Below are 17,208 nucleotides of genomic sequence, written 5' to 3'. Positions count from 1 at the left end.
CAACTTTAACAAGATGTTCTCAATTCAAAACAATCAACCTCTTAAGGTTGTCATGATCATACATTGTCAAACATATTTTGCTATTATACTAACACTAAAAATAAAATAGGCACAAATTTTATATATATATATATATATATATATATATATATATATATATATATATATATATATATATATATATATATATATATATATATATATATATATAATGCTTGAAAATTCTTTAATTTCTTCTGATTAAATTTCACATCCTGCCTCTTACTTCCAGCTATAGAATTACTTCAAAAGTTTGTCATATAAACTAGGCATTTAATCATTGTTCCTTATAAGTCTTCTTAAACTACATTATACCATGTTAAGAGTGGATAGTATTGGGTTTGGCTCATAGATATCATTGTTGATTGATCACATTCTTGGATATAACAAATAGTGAAACCATTCAATCTAATATGTTCAATCAACATTCTCCTTCGAGTGATAATTTAACATGCAAAAGGACCCATACATAATGATAAGGAAAAATGAGAGAGCTTGATTGTAATAACCACGTCTAAAAAATGAAGGTGCACAACTCTTACAACCTTACTCCTTAATTATTCTTGTAGCATCAGTTCCATTCTTACAAATTTCTCTTTAGCAAAAATCTACTCGAGACCATTGCAAGATCAAATATAGTCAACCAATTTCAAGACTCGAGCCTAAATATTGATCAACAACATCACCTACACTCCACTCAACATTATGAAAACATCAATTTGCTATGGTTTTATATGTCTTGAAAACAAATAACGTGTATCATAAAACCTCAACAATGATTACCAAGAAACATATTATACATAACAAACGTATTTAGTTAACGATTTTCATGTGCCATCAAATAGTTCAGTTCTATAAAAATAATATTTCACAACCATGCAACTTGTGTTATATACATCAATACAATATATCATCAATCAATGTCTTTTTAATCATAACTTAAATTACGTTATATCATTAACCAATGTCTTTATAAGTTAATTTTCTTCTTTTGACCATTTAACATTACATCCCTATTCTATTACTCATAATTTTATTTATACCTTTCAATATATTATCAAAATATATCTTCCTATCGACATAATTATTACAACTTATTAAAATATAATTAATAATACAATATTATTATTATTATTTTTGTTTTTGTTTTTAGAAAGTACACTTACATATCACATGAAAGTAATAATTACCTCCACACAAACCTTCGAAGGGCTACATAAATTGGCACAACGGACATCATGTCTACTTATGCTTTTGTGCCTTGCATATGTCATTGGAGAATAGTTGTCCATACTATTCGGTAACAACAAATCCTCAAATGGATAAAGTTACTTTTACATACAAATTGTCTTATTTCTTAAAAATCTACATTTTCTCTTCATAATTTAGCTAAAAAATTAAATTAAAGGGGATGCCAAATCCTTTTCTTGCAACGAAGTCCGCGTTAACCAATCATTTTCAAAATCTTATTATTATTAAAGAGAATAATCTAAATCAATTTAATAATTTATTTTAAAAAATTACGAAAATGCTGTCCGGACGCATCTGCACCGTAGATTATTGTACTTAACGGCTATATTCGAAAGGTAGCCAAGTCACTTCTGCCCGTCCGATCAAATAAAAAACTCATCATACTACGGATAAATAAGCCGCATGTCACGCCTAGAGCGATTTAGTATTCCCGCATAAATAATCGACGTTTAAGCTCTGCGATTGCTTTCGTAGAGCGCACTCTCAAAGGGTTCGTGCCTGTAATTTCTGCAATTTTTTTTTGTCACAAGCAGGTACTCGTTCTCCATTCCAAATGCTTTGGATTTAAAATCTTAAGCCGTTAAATTGACGGTTTTTTCTGCAATATCCTAGATCAAATGATCGCTAAACGGTTCGATGTGTATTTCAGCCCTAGAAACAACGTTTATATTCATTTCAAATCTGAAGTAGGATGGTTGTGGTTTTCTGAAGTGTTCTTCTCAATTTGTCTGAAACCCTATCGTTTGCCCTTGAAATACTGTACTTGTAGTTCATTCTGAAGAAAATGGCCTAAAACTGTTTTGTTTTGGAAAAAAGTATCTAATACTTGGAAATCCCAGGTGAAAAGCATTTATTTGTGTTAGACATACGTATTTGTAAGTAGAACGTTGTGATTTTGGAATTATTATAAGTACGAAATCATGAATAATCCACGGCAAATCCTCTTGGAGACTCTACGGTATGTCAGAGAAAGCTGCTGATATTCTATAGCCGCAGATTCGTGCAAGAATATCGTCTGCATCTTAAAATATGATGGTAAATTTGTCGTGAAAATCCTTTTTTGGCATGGAAACATGTCTGATTCTCTTTAAATCATGGCACATTCTCTGTGAAGGAAAATCCGCTTACTGTTAAATTATGACAACGAATTTGCTCATAATTAGTTATTTGTGTAAACTAAAGTATGACGAATAATCGTCTTGAAACTATTTTCATCTACTTAAGAAAATAAGCACGACAAAGTAATTGTAACGGGAAATGAGCTTAATTTTTGACTACGAGAGTGGATTTTTTCCTGATAGGGTTTTTGTTTTCTCCGTGGATAAATAGCTGATGAATGCCAATTCCGTGTTCAGACTTTACAATCTATGACAGAAACGTTCTAGGAATTCGGCATGCGCTGTACAGCATCATTCACTGTGCGAACCCTTTTACCTTAACATGACCCCAGTTTTTTCGGAAATGATGTCTGACAAATGATAACGCTTTGCTGGAAGCCTTAATTTATTTCTAGAGATCTTGATCTTGCGCTGCATTGTTATCTGACATTATTGTTACACCATTTGCAGTTGAGTCAGCAGTTTCACATAGAAAGTGATAGCAGATACAATCTTCTAGAATAAGAACTGTGTAGATTATTTCTCAACTGACTCTGCCAAGGGCTGGGAAGGTGTTATTTATGTATGTGAATTTATAATAGAAAGTTATATCAAAAGGCTGAAAATACTTGTCTAAACCCAGCAAATTCTTTTTGTAGAAGCTTCCATATTAATTACATCTACATTTGGCCTGAAGCATATGTCACTGGACATGGACAAATATTTACTTATTAAAATGGCTCCAATATCTTTCTGAAATGATTTTCTCAATCAAAAATGATGTTGAATGCATGGTTTTTTGTGAAATTCCCACATTTCCTCTAGAGATCGCTGGATTGCACTACAGTTACATTTGATATGACCTTACTGTAATAAACATAATACAACACTGGACTTAATGTTTATGGATTAGCTACACAACCAGATTGAAGAAATTGCTCTCTTGTTTCAATAAATTTGAGCAAATATAAAAAGAGAAACATACAGATATATGGGGCTCTTGGATCCATGAGTCAAGGAGATGGCAAGTCCAAGAGGTATGAGTGCAACTCTCTGTCATTTTCAATTAGGATGGAGCCAGCTTAGTCTAATTGAGATGGAGGTGGACTTGACTAAAAAGAGGTGGCACCTAATTAAATCAATCAAGGATAGCTGAGGCAATGGGGTCTATTGTGCCTCAAGTCAAGGACTACATATGTCATTGCTAGCTACCTAGTTGAAGGATTGAAATATTTATAACATATTAAGTAAACTTAATCATCAAGGTACATTATTACACTAATGATAATTGTAAAATGTAACACACAGATCCTTGACTCGTGGTTTGTCTTCTTTATTGTAACATATGTCACTGGACATGGACATGAAGCATATGTCACTGGACATGGACAAATATTTACTTATTAAAATGGCTCCAATATCTTTCTGAAATGATTTTCTCAATCAAAAATGATGTTGAATGCATGGTTTTTTGTGAAATTCCCACATTTCCTCTAGAGATCGCTGGATTGCACTACAGTTACATTTGATATGACCTTACTGTAATAAACATAATACAACACTGGACTTAATGTTTATGGATTAGCTACACAACCAGATTGAAGAAATTGCTCTCTTGTTTCAATAAATTTGAGCAAATATAAAAAGAGAAACATACAGATATATGGGGCTCTTGGATCCACGAGTCAAGGAGATGGCAAGTCCAAGAGGTACGAGTGCAACTCTCTGTCATTTTCAATTAGGATGGAGCCAGCTTAGTCTAATTGAGATGGAGGTGGACTTGACTAAAAAGAGGTGGCACCTAATTAAATCAATCAAGGATAGCTGAGGCAATGGGGTCTATTGTGCCTCAAGTCAAGGACTACATATGTCATTGCTAGCTACCTAGTTGAAGGATTGAAATATTTATAACATATTAAGTAAACTTAATCATCAAGGTACATTATTACACTAATGATAATTGTAAAATGTAACACACAGATCCTTGACTCTTGGTTTGTCTTCTTTATTGTAACAATGCCCTGAATTTGAAATTCTTGAATTACAATGAAATTTGGAGAAAATTGAACACTCTTCTCTGTCCCCGCATGAATGGTCTAATAGATGTATGGGAGAGTAGTGTATGAAGGTGCACAGAGGACTCTTAATCAAATAGGCACAATATTACACTTATGATAATTGTAAAGTTTAAGGCATGAATTTGAAGCTTTGACTTGTGATTTGTCTTTTTTATTGTAACAATGTCTTGAATTTGAAGTTCTTGAATCACAATGAAATTTGGAGAAAACTGAACACTCTCATCTGCCCCACTGTGAATGATCTAATAGATGTAAGGGAGAGTAGTGTATGAAGGTACATAGGACATCATCAAGTGTCCTTTAACCTATGCCAAGAGGGCCTTTCACATAGACATTTGAAGAGTAGTCACCCATCAAGATTTTTGGCGGGAAAAATGATTGTAATATGTAAATCAAATCTTGTACAATGGCCACATGCAGAGGGAAATTCTAGAATAAAAAACCCAAGTCCTTGTATTGTCAGCTTCAACTATGAATGCTTTGCAGTTTCCTATGTGTGTTATAGTAGGAAATGTAGAAAAATCAATGGAAAAGGAGTTTCAAATGGAGATATGGTTCCCTCAAAAAGATTTGTCAACTAATCAATCTACTACTTCACACTTTTAGATTTTTAATGTCTAGAATCTTTTAAATAGCCATGTGTAGACCTCTCTTGATTAATCATTAAGAGAAGTGTTGATCTTTGTAGAATCAAAAATTGCATACTGCTTTGCAATTTTTTACCTGGACTTTTATAGCTACTTTAGTGTCCATTTGCCTAGAATTTTTGTAGGCCTGTTTTAACCCTTGCACCACACATCTCTCTTGTTTTTTGTCATTGTTTAGCATAATTTGTTTGGATGCTAGTGCATCGTGCAAGCATTGGCGTGTTGTTCATGCATCCTCCGACATTGTAGTGTTCAAATGTTTTGACTTGTCTTGCCCAATTTGGTTGGTGGAAATGGCTTCGAATCTTCTAGAATGGCTTGGAAGCCTAGTTTATCCGCGTTTATTATTAAATTTATCTTTTCACCTGCTTCCAAAATCTCTAGCTTCTCCTGATTTTCTCTTGGTTGTGGCACACAAAATGTTAACACTCTCTTGGCTTTCATAGTTTTCTCTTGCCGTCTCTCTTGCTTGCTACAGTAGTCTCTAATTTCAAATTTGTTACAACTCCCAACTGCCATAGTAATCTATGTGTCTCTCTTCTGTTTTTCAAGCCTACCTCAAACTATCTTTTTATCTATATTGACCCTTCTGAGCATATTTAATTTATCATATCCTTTATCTATCAAATCATTTGCCATTCATTTAACAATTTATCTAGCTGGCTGCTGTGCAGTTGGAAACACCAAAGCAGGGACTTAATTGAGGCAAGTCTCCAAACAGCCCCAAACATTTTTTCTCTCTTGTATTTGTGTAGGTTTATTGGAAGCATTCAAATGCACAAGGTTTTGCTTATGTTGTTTCTATTTCATTTTTGTTCATCTTTGTCATTTAATACCTTTTGTTATATTTCTGACTTCGTAGATTATCTGGAAGACAGAGTTGGGTTCTTACCAAATTCTGAGTCTTGCATGTTTCAGTTCGTACAAGACTGCAATGTGTTGCATGGAGGTTTGTGTGACATGTTGGCGTCCTTGGTCAAGACTCTTAGATTTGGACTAAGAACCCCTTGTTGTCCGCATTATCCAATTCTGTAACTAGAATTTTCTCTAGCTTAATCAACAATTAGATATCTTCATTGGCTTAACTGGTTGGAGATACCTTAATGTATGCTGTGAAACTAGCTCTCAAAGGAAGAATTCTCTTTCTATAGGGTCAGATTTACTCCGCTACAATCTCAGGTTCAGCTTTGGAGTTTAAGGAGGATTCATGGTAATTAGTAATTAGTTGATGTGTTTCTCTTAGTGGACTTGCTTTGCTTCTTATCCTTGTCAACATGATCTTTCTATTTGGTGGTGCTTTGACTTGCCACCAAGCATGTGACCTAGAAGATCTTATGGTGCTCATTTGGATTAGTCTATTGCGCTCCTTAGTGCATTTGCAAATGCATAAAAAGGTGGGCATTTTGAAGTCTATTGGCTATTCTAAACACAATGGTGAGCTCATATTAGCTCCACCATTCACTAGATATGTCAGAAAACCTAAAAATGAACCAACCCTATAACATTGTGGCTTTGAGATCATGTAAAATTTTGTGTGAAACAAAATAAAAATACAGGAACTAATGTTGAAGAATTTTGCTATTATATATTCAATCCGATGAGCAAATTAATAAAGAGATTTTACAAATTTGTAAGCCTCTTGAATCCATGAAAAAAGGAGATAACATGTCCAAAAGGTCTGATTCTCCCAATCAGGAGAGGTGTCGTTTAACTGCCATCAATCAAGACTTGATGAGGGAGTGGTGGCACTTATGTATCTTAAGTTAAGGTGTATATGTCTCATTATTGGCTACCTAGGCAAAAGAATTTCAATATTCCTTATTGTCTTACACTATAACTTAATAACTAGGTGCAAAATCATACTAATATTTTTATTGGGTCAGGTGTAATACATACATCAACAATAATGCATTACTAGCAATGGAGAAAATATCATATGTTACAATGCGACAATTCAACCTTGAATATGCAGTAGTATATGTTTATTGTGTAAAATTTTTCTGACTTCATGTTGTGTTCTTTTTGGTATCAACGTCAATTATTCTTAATAATAGTTTATGTTTCTGCCGTAAATTTCTGTGACTTCATGTTGTGTTCTTTTTGGTATCAATGTCAATTATTCTTAATAAAGGTTCTGTGCCTTGATCTTAGAATAGTATAATAAGAAATTTAGTATCAAAAATCAGTTTTTTTTGCTAAGAGCCCATGATGAATGCAGTAGTCAAGGTAGAGGACTAGATTTTTGAGCAATTTCTGTGACTGTTTGAAACTTTCAAAGGAACCAATATTTTTGACAGAACAATATATTAAATAAATTTTTATTATTATATATTTGTTTATTAAAAATTCATAATCCTACCTATTGAAGTTACATCTAGTTAATGAAGGTTTAGTAGATGATTTTTCAAATGCCTGCATTCCAATATCTTTATTATCTGTGATTGATTTTGCTAGAATTTCCTTCCAGAGAATGGGCACTGGATTCTTCTTCAATTGAAGTTGCTAGATTGTTCTCAATAGATTCCTCTGAAAGTTAAAGGCTGCTGAACTTTGACACAATAAATTTTTTTCTGGATTTGAACGATGACTTCTTTTATTACCAGAATCGTCATGTAAGTTATACAGTTTATGCTGCTGGCCACTTATAAACTTTTTTTTTTGTAAAGCTTTGGTATTTGAATCCTGGCTGACATGTGGGTTGCAGATTGATACTTGGTTATGCATATCCAGCATTCGAGTGCTTCAAAATTGTGGAAAAAAATAAGCCGGAGATAGAGCAACTCATTTTCTGGTGCCAGTATTGGTAATCCATCTTAACTTGCAATTAAGATACATCTAAGCTTGATGTGTACTGTTCTCTTATATTTAGATTGACTTTTATTAAATCAAGTATTTTGCATATTTATTAAAGTGAAAATTGATTGCCACAAAAATATCATTGCTTTCACAAAATAGTCATCAGAGGAAGGGGCATACCTTATGTCACACAAAATTTGTTAGGAAGTATTACAAAAACTCTGCAAGATGTCTGTGTTCCCTGAGTCTGTGTAATTGTCAATCCTCGAATATCTTTTTTTAAACAACAGAACATGGTTTGGAACAGTTGTTTGTATTTTATGCCCTGCCCATGCAAAAATGACTCATGGTTTGACAATAATATTCATAAAAGAAAACCACATTTGTATATCATTATTGAGAAGCACGTGAAATACACGGTAGGTGAGCTGGAAGAGTCTAAATATTGCATAATTTCTTTGGACTGCTGATGGACCCAGAAACCAGTTAAAGATGTCATTGAAAATGCTTTATTGGAGAACCCTTATGGTCTTTTAGTCCGATGTTTGCCATCCTAATCAAATGAGTGCATTGTGTTTTTTGCAACATGGAACTTAGAGTTAGTCCATATTGTATACCTAGGTTGAGGGCTTCTGCCACATGGTAGAGTTGATTTGTAATTACAGGAGTCTGGTAGTTAACAAATTATAATGTGAAGGCTTTTTATGCTTAAAGCATATTGTTAAATTTAGAAGCTTGTAGTTTGTTTTAGTGTTACATTCATTGCGTGCTTTACTGTGAGGTTTTATTTTCTTTGAACCAGTCAAACTGTTCCTTCTAACATTGAATGCCATTTGTGAGCTTGTACAGTACTCTCTGATGAGAACTCAACCAATCAGACTTGTTTTACAATTTTTGTCTCCCTCGAAGCTTTTACAGTATACAATAATCCTTCTGCCATTTGATCTAAGGTTTCCTACAACATAAACGGGTCCTGGCATCAAGCAAGATTAAATCTGCTCACAATCTGTGGCTTTTTCTGTGCCACTGTTTTGGACAAGGGGGACTTTTTAAAATCTTGTACAAATGTTATCCATTCCGAAAGAATTCAGGAAGAATGCTGTAACTTCTGAATGAAGGCAGAGGACTTTCAGAGCAATTATATATCTAATGGTTATCATATTATTCCACAGTGCTGACATGTCTGCACCAATTATGTCCAATGTTTAGCATATTATGATATGCAATTGGAATTCGACAATATCATGTGCAAATATATCTAGGAAACATATCCACTTTTACTGAAATTATGTTTTGCACAAGTAACAAGCAACCTTGAACCCTTCTCAAATAACTAATACTATTTACATTAGAAAGGGATTGTTCTTGGCTTTAGCTTTTGTTGTTTCTAACCCTGTTGTTTCTCGCTGCTGTATGAGTATTTCTACATTCATGCTTTTATTTGTGAAGGGGATGTCTGTTTCTTTCATGCCAAAGAACCATGCCAAAAGATAGGAGGCAGTCCTGTATTTCCAGTTGTTTCTTTTTCTGCTGGAAGAACAGAGGAGATTATAACCATGCTTTTATTTGTGAAGGGGACGTCTGTTTCTCTCATGCCAAAGAACCATGCCAAAAGATAGAAGGCAGTCCTGTATTTCCTGTTGTTCTTTTTTCTGCTGGAAAAACAGAGGAGATTACAATAATTCCATAAAGATTCATTGAACTATATGATATGGATAAGCTTCACCCATTAATCGGTATATATTGGTGGTTAAGAAGCAGATGCCAATCATCTTTCTTGTTTTTCAGGCAGAGAGCATCATAGGCAGCAGCCAAAAGAACCCTGTTTCTAAAATGTGTTGTCAACCCCTGTACCATGATGAGTGATGCAATTCCCTGATTGCAGTCTGTTATGCAATTTTTATCATCGAAGTTACTTTTCCAAATATAAGATAGATAGTCAAATAGAGATTAAATAGAAGATCAGTTAACTATAGCTCAGATCCGAATGGTAAGGGATTGTAAATCACATATATCAACAGTGCTGTAGTTAAATTTGAAGTTTCAATGATCTTATAGCATTAATTCCCTTCAACTGATTGCTCCCCTAAGATTTATAAACACACACTATATCTGAAGATGGCAGTCTTTTATAGCTGTGAGGAAGCTGGGTTATTGTTTTTTTTGAATTTTCTATGTGAGAAACCTGAGTGTGAGCTGCTTCCTTTCAAATAACATCTGGTTGTTTGGGAAGAAGCATGTTTGTGAGCTGCTTCCCTCTTCCTGGTCGGTGCCTGTGTGAAGAAGCATGATGCTGCTCTGAGCAGGGAAATGATGTTCACTGGGCAGCATGCTGGAGGTAAGTTGCAGGGATGTGGGTAAGAAGTGGCATGGCCTGAAGAAAAAACAACCTGTTGGTTATGACATAGAAAGGCCTGCGGCTAGGACAGCTGGATGCTGTGATGTTCCAAGCTGCCTTGATTTGTGGATAGTTGATCTGAAATACTGCACCTTGAGTATACGCTGCTGCATAGTGCTCCTGTGTTGGCAATAGGGTAGCCTATGGCCCGCGGGGATGATTCAAGGTCCACTGAGTCAGTTCTAACTCAGACTTGCCACTTCAGATGTATGGACTCCCGTGGAACAGTAATCTGCTATCCTTGGTAATCATCAGCTATCTCCAAATAAATAACTTGCTACACTCAATGCCTAGACCTGTTTGGCAAACTCAAGCCTTATCCTAAAAAAATTATGGTTTTATCCTCAAAAAATCAAGGTTTCTGATTAGCATTGCGAGGCTTTGCATCCTACCTTAGATCAGCCAATTGAGAAATGTTTCATTCTGTGCAGCTAGTTGCTGGAAATGCCAGTTATACAACAGGAAAAATGATCGTTGATGCCAAAATTAAGTGGGATTTTTTTATACATGTTTTGCACTTTTTGGGCTCATAGGTTTTATATTTGGTGGTTGGTCTGAAATACAACTACACCTTGATGATATGCTGCTGCTTAGTGCTCCTGTGTTGGCAATAGGGTGGCCTCTGGCCTGTGGGGATGATTCAAGCTCCACCTATTCAGATCTAACCCAGACTTGCCACTTCAGGTGTTAGACTAATGCGGAACAGCAATCTGCTGTCCTTGGTAATCATCAGGTATCTCATGTCAATAACTTGCCACACTGAATGCCTGAACCTGTTTGGCAAACCCAAGCCTTATCCTCAAAATATTAAGGTTTCTGATTAGCACCGCGAGACTTTTCATCCTACCTCAGATCAGCCAATTGAGATAGGTTTCATTCTGGGCAGTTAGTTGCTGGAAATGCCAGCTATGCAATAGGAAAAATGATTATTGATGCCAAGATTGAGAAGTGGAATTTGTTTATACACCTTTCATACATTGTGGGCCCATAGCTTTTATTCTTGGTGGCTAGTTTGAAATTTGAAAATTCATTTTTATTAATATGTTTATAATTTAAATATGTAATAATTACTCTATATCTATATTTATGTGGTGTTAAGAAACACTGTTGCTTGGGAGGTTGCTGAAAGCTGAATTAAGAAGGGACATGGCATTAGCTGGAAAATATGCTGTTCTTTTAGAAAGGCACAAGAATGTGCCTATTCTAACCTGCCATTTTTTTGACTGTATTGTGTTCCAGCATCCAAATCTTTCCCGAAAGGAATCTTGCAAGTCCAGTGCAATGTTCAAGCAAACCCTACATTAAACTGATGGTGGGCTGTGACTGATTTGCAGCTGTGAAAAAACTCTTCATTTTAAAAAGACTCTAACCTTAATCTGGTGTCCTACATGGTCGTACCTGCCATATCTTCCTGGATAATTTACAACCTCCTTAATGTTTTTCATAGAAGATAGGGTTTGGGAGGATTTATGCATCATTCTTATAAGGCTACATAGTCAACAAATATTGACTTTGATCATAATACTTTCTCAAATTATTTGCATTTTGGTTTAGTTAATTGAGTGTTTTCATTCAAACTCCTTACAATTTGTATCTGGTAACAAACTTTCCTGCAAAAGAAGCTTAAAGTTTCAAATAGTATCATGGTATTAGTGTCATAATACTTTCATAAATCATTTGCATTTTGGATTAGTTAATTGAGTGTTTTCATTCAAACTCCTTACAATTTGTATCTGGTAACAAATTTTCCTGCAAAAGAAGCTTCAAGTTTCAAATAGTATCATGGTATTAGTGTCAGCTATTATTTAATATGCATTCGGGTTTAACCTTACTATCTAAATTTTAAACTGTTATCATGGCCTGTGGTACTATGGAATCTTGATACATTATTTGCTCATGTCTTTGCATTAGTGGCCCATTTTACGTATTAGTGAATACATAAATGATTATGATACAATATTAGTTTATGTTCAAAGCTGCATTCTTTAATTAGGATTTCTCAGCATTTGCTGAGAGTGAATATATAATATATTACATTGCTGTTTGAATGGATAACTGTAGATGCTGAGAGTTTTTTTGGCCTTTTGTTTACAGGATCATAATTGCAACACTTACTGTACTTGAAAGAGTTTTAGATACTTTTGTTTCATGGTATGTATATGCCTTCTTTCCTCTTTGGCTTAAAAAATTTGCCAATGCAATTTTACATGTACAAAATTAAAATTGGATGATTTGCATCTTTAAAAATAAGTGGCATATAAAACTTAAAGTAATAATTATTTATCAAAAAATAGTTATTTGCATCAATTAAGGTATGATTCAATATTGTGGGCTGCACTCAATGTTTGTTTCTATTTTAAATAATTTAATAAACACTAATATCATATCTTCATACCTAAATACTATTTTTATTACTTGCTGAAGAAGTCTTAGTTGATACAAGGAAAGTTTGACATTGTTTAAAACTCTGGATAAAGCCAAGGAACTGTGCTTCCTTTCCTCAAATCTTATACATAGGAAGTGCAATTCATGCTGCCTGATGTTATCTCCAGACCTCTTAGCTAAGGAAAACAACAATGGCAAGAAAGTAGTATACATTTATCTACAACATGTGGATCCAATAAAACCTTTTTCTGTTGTCCCCATTCTTTGTTTTTTGCCTTATATAGCAGAATTTGTGTCCCTGTTTTTGACAAGCTGAAATTCATTCTCCTTGCTGGTTTATGAAAGTCGAAGTACTTTTTGGGTTTCATGTTTGTTATTTTAATTGTAAATGTAAAATGTGAAGAGAATAAGATTTTCATTTTAACTAAATCACATGGATTTATTCATTGGAGTCTTGTTTCTAGAGATCTGCATGTATTTAAGAACATTTAATTTTGCAAGCGTATAACACAAGACTTTCTTTTGGGGTGTGAAAATATTTCTTGGATGATAGAAGGTCAAAATGACCATATGTTTTGAACATCATTTATTTTTTTCAGTTTTATATATTCTCTTGTATTTACACATTTTGGAATAGGATGAATATCTTGTTTGCCCATACATGTAACTGGATGCTTAATACCTCAAAGAATTATATGTATTCTTTAGCTTATACTATTGACCTCTCCACTAAGTGGGTTAGATTGAATTGTTACACATGCAGGTTACCCATGTATGGTGAAGCTAAAGTTGCATTCATTTTGTATCTGTGGTATCCTAAGACAAAGGTACTCAATTCCTTTAACATTCTTTGAAGAATTTCCCTAAATATCGTTAAAGTTTCTACAATTGCAGAGCTTTCCTTGTATATTGTCAAAAGACCTCAATATATCTTCTGTATTGTACACTTCTGTTTCTAATTCTCACGAATAGAAGGCAACTGTTGTTTGGTACTATTTTCAGGGAACAAGCTATGTATATGAAACTTTTGTGAGACCTTTTGTAGCAAAACATGAAGTTGATATTGATAGAAGTTTACATGAATTTAAGACAAGGGCTGGGGATATGGCAGTTCTGTATGGGCGGAAGTCCTCATCTTATCTACAAGCTAGAATATTTGATGTGCTGCAGTACGTTGCCACACAGTCATCAAAGGCTAGGCTTGTCCAGGTTTTTCAATCATAAACTTAATTTCCTGTTTAGTGACAATTTATTTGTACTAAAGCTCGTCATATTTGTTTTATTAATGCAAAATCTTTTATATAATTTTTTCTAATTTTTTTTTTACCTAAATGTGATAATATGAAAATTTAGGCATTCATTCTCTATTAGAAGTTCTTCACAAATATAAGGAACCATAAAGCAGAATCAATATCCTTTTATTAACTGTGAAATATATTTGTTTTAATCGTAGATGTTTTTGTGCTGTTTTGTTTTGTTAATTTCTTGGAATTTTTTTGTGTTTGTGAAGCCATTCAACACAATCAAAATAATTGTTTAGCAATATATTTAGTTTTCTGTGGTTATTTTCTAACCTAAAGTAATAATAATGCAGTTATTAACTAAATTTATCTCAATGCATTGTAATAGGGAATCAAGGAAAACCATAGAGAAACACAAATCAGAAAGGACAAGAAATGAAGGATAAGATTTAAAGAAAAAGAACAATCAAAATGAGTCATTATATAAATTTTACTTAGTTCCTCTTCATAATGACACAGGCGGCAGGATTGTTGATTAAATTTAATCTTTTATTTCTAAAACAGATATAGCTTCATTTGCAGGTGATAAATAACATGTTCACACATGCATTATTTAATCTTATTGTTTGCAATTTCTTACTAAATAAGTAATAATAACTTAATATATTTACAATTTATGCACCTCAATCTTTGATATTATTTGATGCAGTCAGCATTCTCTTGAATGATGTTAGTATTCTGTTGAAAATCACTATCCACTTTTCATAAGGTATCATGAATGTTAAATGTTAATGCTGCTAAATGGCTAGTGGCATGCCCACCTCAACAACCATCATTCTGGGAAGAAGGTGTCAGATACTGTTACAAGTGACAAGTTCGATCTAATCTGTGACACTTAAATATTGTGTATTACATCAGTTATCAATGCCCACAAATGGTCATTGACTATTGTTAAATAATTTAAGCAAATTTATTTCCCTTAAAGTCCATTGAAACCTAATGGTCATTGTGCTGTATCTTTGATTAGTAATATATAATTATACCCAGTGAGGTGATATTGAATGATCTTCAGAAGTGCCACACTACAACCAGCTTTTCATTAATGCCAAATCAAATTCTTGTTTGTTGGTCGAAGTAATTAGTCGTGTCAGATTGTTTAGTCTAAAGTAAAATTGTGGACTAAGTCCAATTAAAACTGGTCCATGCAAAGCTTTGACATTTATGATTATTCATAAATATTTTGTGATTCTGTAGAATTTTAAATTTCATGAGCTGATTGAAACTAATTGCTTCATTCTGCAATAATATCAAGCAATTTAATTTTAATTATATAATTTGGTTGACTATACTTATAAGGAAATACACTTGTTATCAAAATTTGCCATTGAAAATTTCATCACAAAATAATACAAAATTTGCCATTGACGGGCATATTTTATGGATCCTAATGTGGGATTTTTTGTAAATCAGCTAATTGCTCATAATATCTGCCAATGTTAGACTCATTAATTGACAAAAAAGAGAACTTGTATTTGGCTATTATTTTCTGGGTTTGCAGATAAGCTTAATTAAATTTATTAAGCATTAATAGTAATTATATGTTTCCCTCGAGATTGGCCAAAACCTACCAAGTTTTCACATTATCAATGCTCTTGTGGATAAATTTCTTACAAACTTTTGTCATAAGGTCCATCCCATATGATTTGCATCTAGGTGAGTCGCAAGATTTCACAACTCAATAGGTGGTTGAATTTTTGTTCTGATCAGTGTTACACGGGGACTCGCACCCCCTCCCAAACTTCAGAGTACCTGTCCCCGCATTTGGTACTCATGTACCCAAGTACCCCCACATCCACCATTCTGCAACCATGCTATCGCGAGTATGGGAACGTGGATTTCTATTAGACTTTTGTTTTTTGAATGTTACTATTGGGTATGTAATTTGTTACTATGTTGAATGTTCAATGGGTCTAGTTCATGTTGCAATTTGGCCATGTTCAAGTATTTTAATTTGGTATGTTCTACCGAAACATCATTTCATAACAAGCCTTTAAAGTTGTATATGTATACTATACAACACTCCTCCCTGCCCCGTCCTCCCTTGCCACCATCCCCTAGCCATGCCCTCGACGTAGCTAAAATGAGGTCCATTTTCCCCTCATCCTAAAAACTCGTTCCGACGTCCCGCCGTCCCAGCTGGGGTAACATTGGTTTCATTAATAGGGAGGACTTTGTTTCTCACGGCCCTGCCAGAATGCCACAGATCACAGAATATTAAAACAGCAACCATATCGTAAAACCCAATACAATTAACAATATGATAAAGTAGTTCCAGCGATTTTCATAGGGTAGCACTAGCAAAATAATTTAATTAATTGTTTTCAGAGGGCAGCAATGGAATGAAAATTGGTGACTATTTCACCAATAGTGTAAAGATGAGAAATTATTTAATTTATTAAAAGATATCATATGGTGAATTAAATACATGTGACTTTGCAGATAAATATTATAGCCAAAGGGGATGAAAACCAGTCAAGGAAATTAAGAGACAAAAGGGTGAAAAACTCATGCTTCTATTAAGTAATTGGATGCAAACCATAGAACTTGTTTAGATATGTAAGGCAACATTTAAGGAAAAATAGCTGCAAATAGGAAGGAGAATTGTAGTGGAACATCAAGATAAGTCTATTTTCAGAATTATGTCAAAGTGATATAACTGAATACGATGATAAAACTCATAATTTTTGATTAAGTTATATTATAAATATAAATGAGTGTTGGTCTTAGTTGGAATTATTGTGTTAAGGCAAAAATAAGAAATGCTCTAGAATAGGACATTGCAGTTGGTATTGGAGCACAAAAAGCTTTCCATCTTTCTAGTCTATATCTACCCACGAGAGGTAAGCAAGGAAATTAGCAGTGAAATCAAGGTGGCTGATCAGGATGAGCTGAAGATGTTTATTAACATATGGCTGAATGATATGAACAAGTGATGAAACACTATTTGATAACCAATTTATTTCTCATCTAAATGATGCAAAAGATGAATAATTCTCATAGAAAAATGCAAAACCATGGGATAGAAGGTAGTGGCCTAAGAATAGAACCACACCAAGAAGTTTCATATTACGGAGTGTTTAAGGCCTTCATAGATTTGATGAATATACAAGGACTGATCTTGGTGTTAGACGTGATATTCATTTCATATAGTTTTGCAATCCTAGGAATGGATTTAGGGAAGACAAATCATGACACAAGGAAATAGGGATTCACAAC

The 17,208-nt window shown here is 33.9% G+C and overlaps 1 protein-coding gene across 2 annotated transcripts in view; it reads left to right on the top strand.

The window, feature by feature from the left end:
* The first annotated feature begins 1,713 nt into the window (after nt 1–1,713).
* The window catches only part of LOC149528317 (HVA22-like protein j), a 39,119-nt gene continuing 23,624 nt past the window's right edge, over nt 1,714–17,208 (top strand). The window contains exons 1-6 of one of the 2 annotated variants that reach the window (XM_089811552.1): nt 1,714–1,823; nt 7,580–7,724; nt 7,817–7,915; nt 12,401–12,457; nt 13,455–13,518; nt 13,694–13,900. In XM_089811552.1, coding sequence (XP_089667678.1) covers nt 7,696–7,724; nt 7,817–7,915; nt 12,401–12,457; nt 13,455–13,518; nt 13,694–13,900 — 456 coding nt within the window. In that variant the 5' untranslated portion in view covers nt 1,714–1,823; nt 7,580–7,695. Of the gene's footprint in view, nt 1,824–7,566; nt 7,725–7,816; nt 7,916–12,400; nt 12,458–13,454; nt 13,519–13,693; nt 13,901–17,208 lie in introns of both variants that reach the window. The other variant, XM_089811553.1, reaches the window with a different exon arrangement.

Source organism: Cupressus sempervirens, chromosome 11 (genome assembly GCF_028749045.1).
Source record: "Cupressus sempervirens isolate cs-2001-9-10 chromosome 11, ASM2874904v1, whole genome shotgun sequence".
NCBI lineage: Eukaryota > Viridiplantae > Streptophyta > Pinopsida > Cupressales > Cupressaceae > Cupressus > Cupressus sempervirens.
The sequence above is the reverse complement of the archived record's forward strand: the minus strand, read 5'-3'. Positions and strand labels throughout refer to the sequence as shown.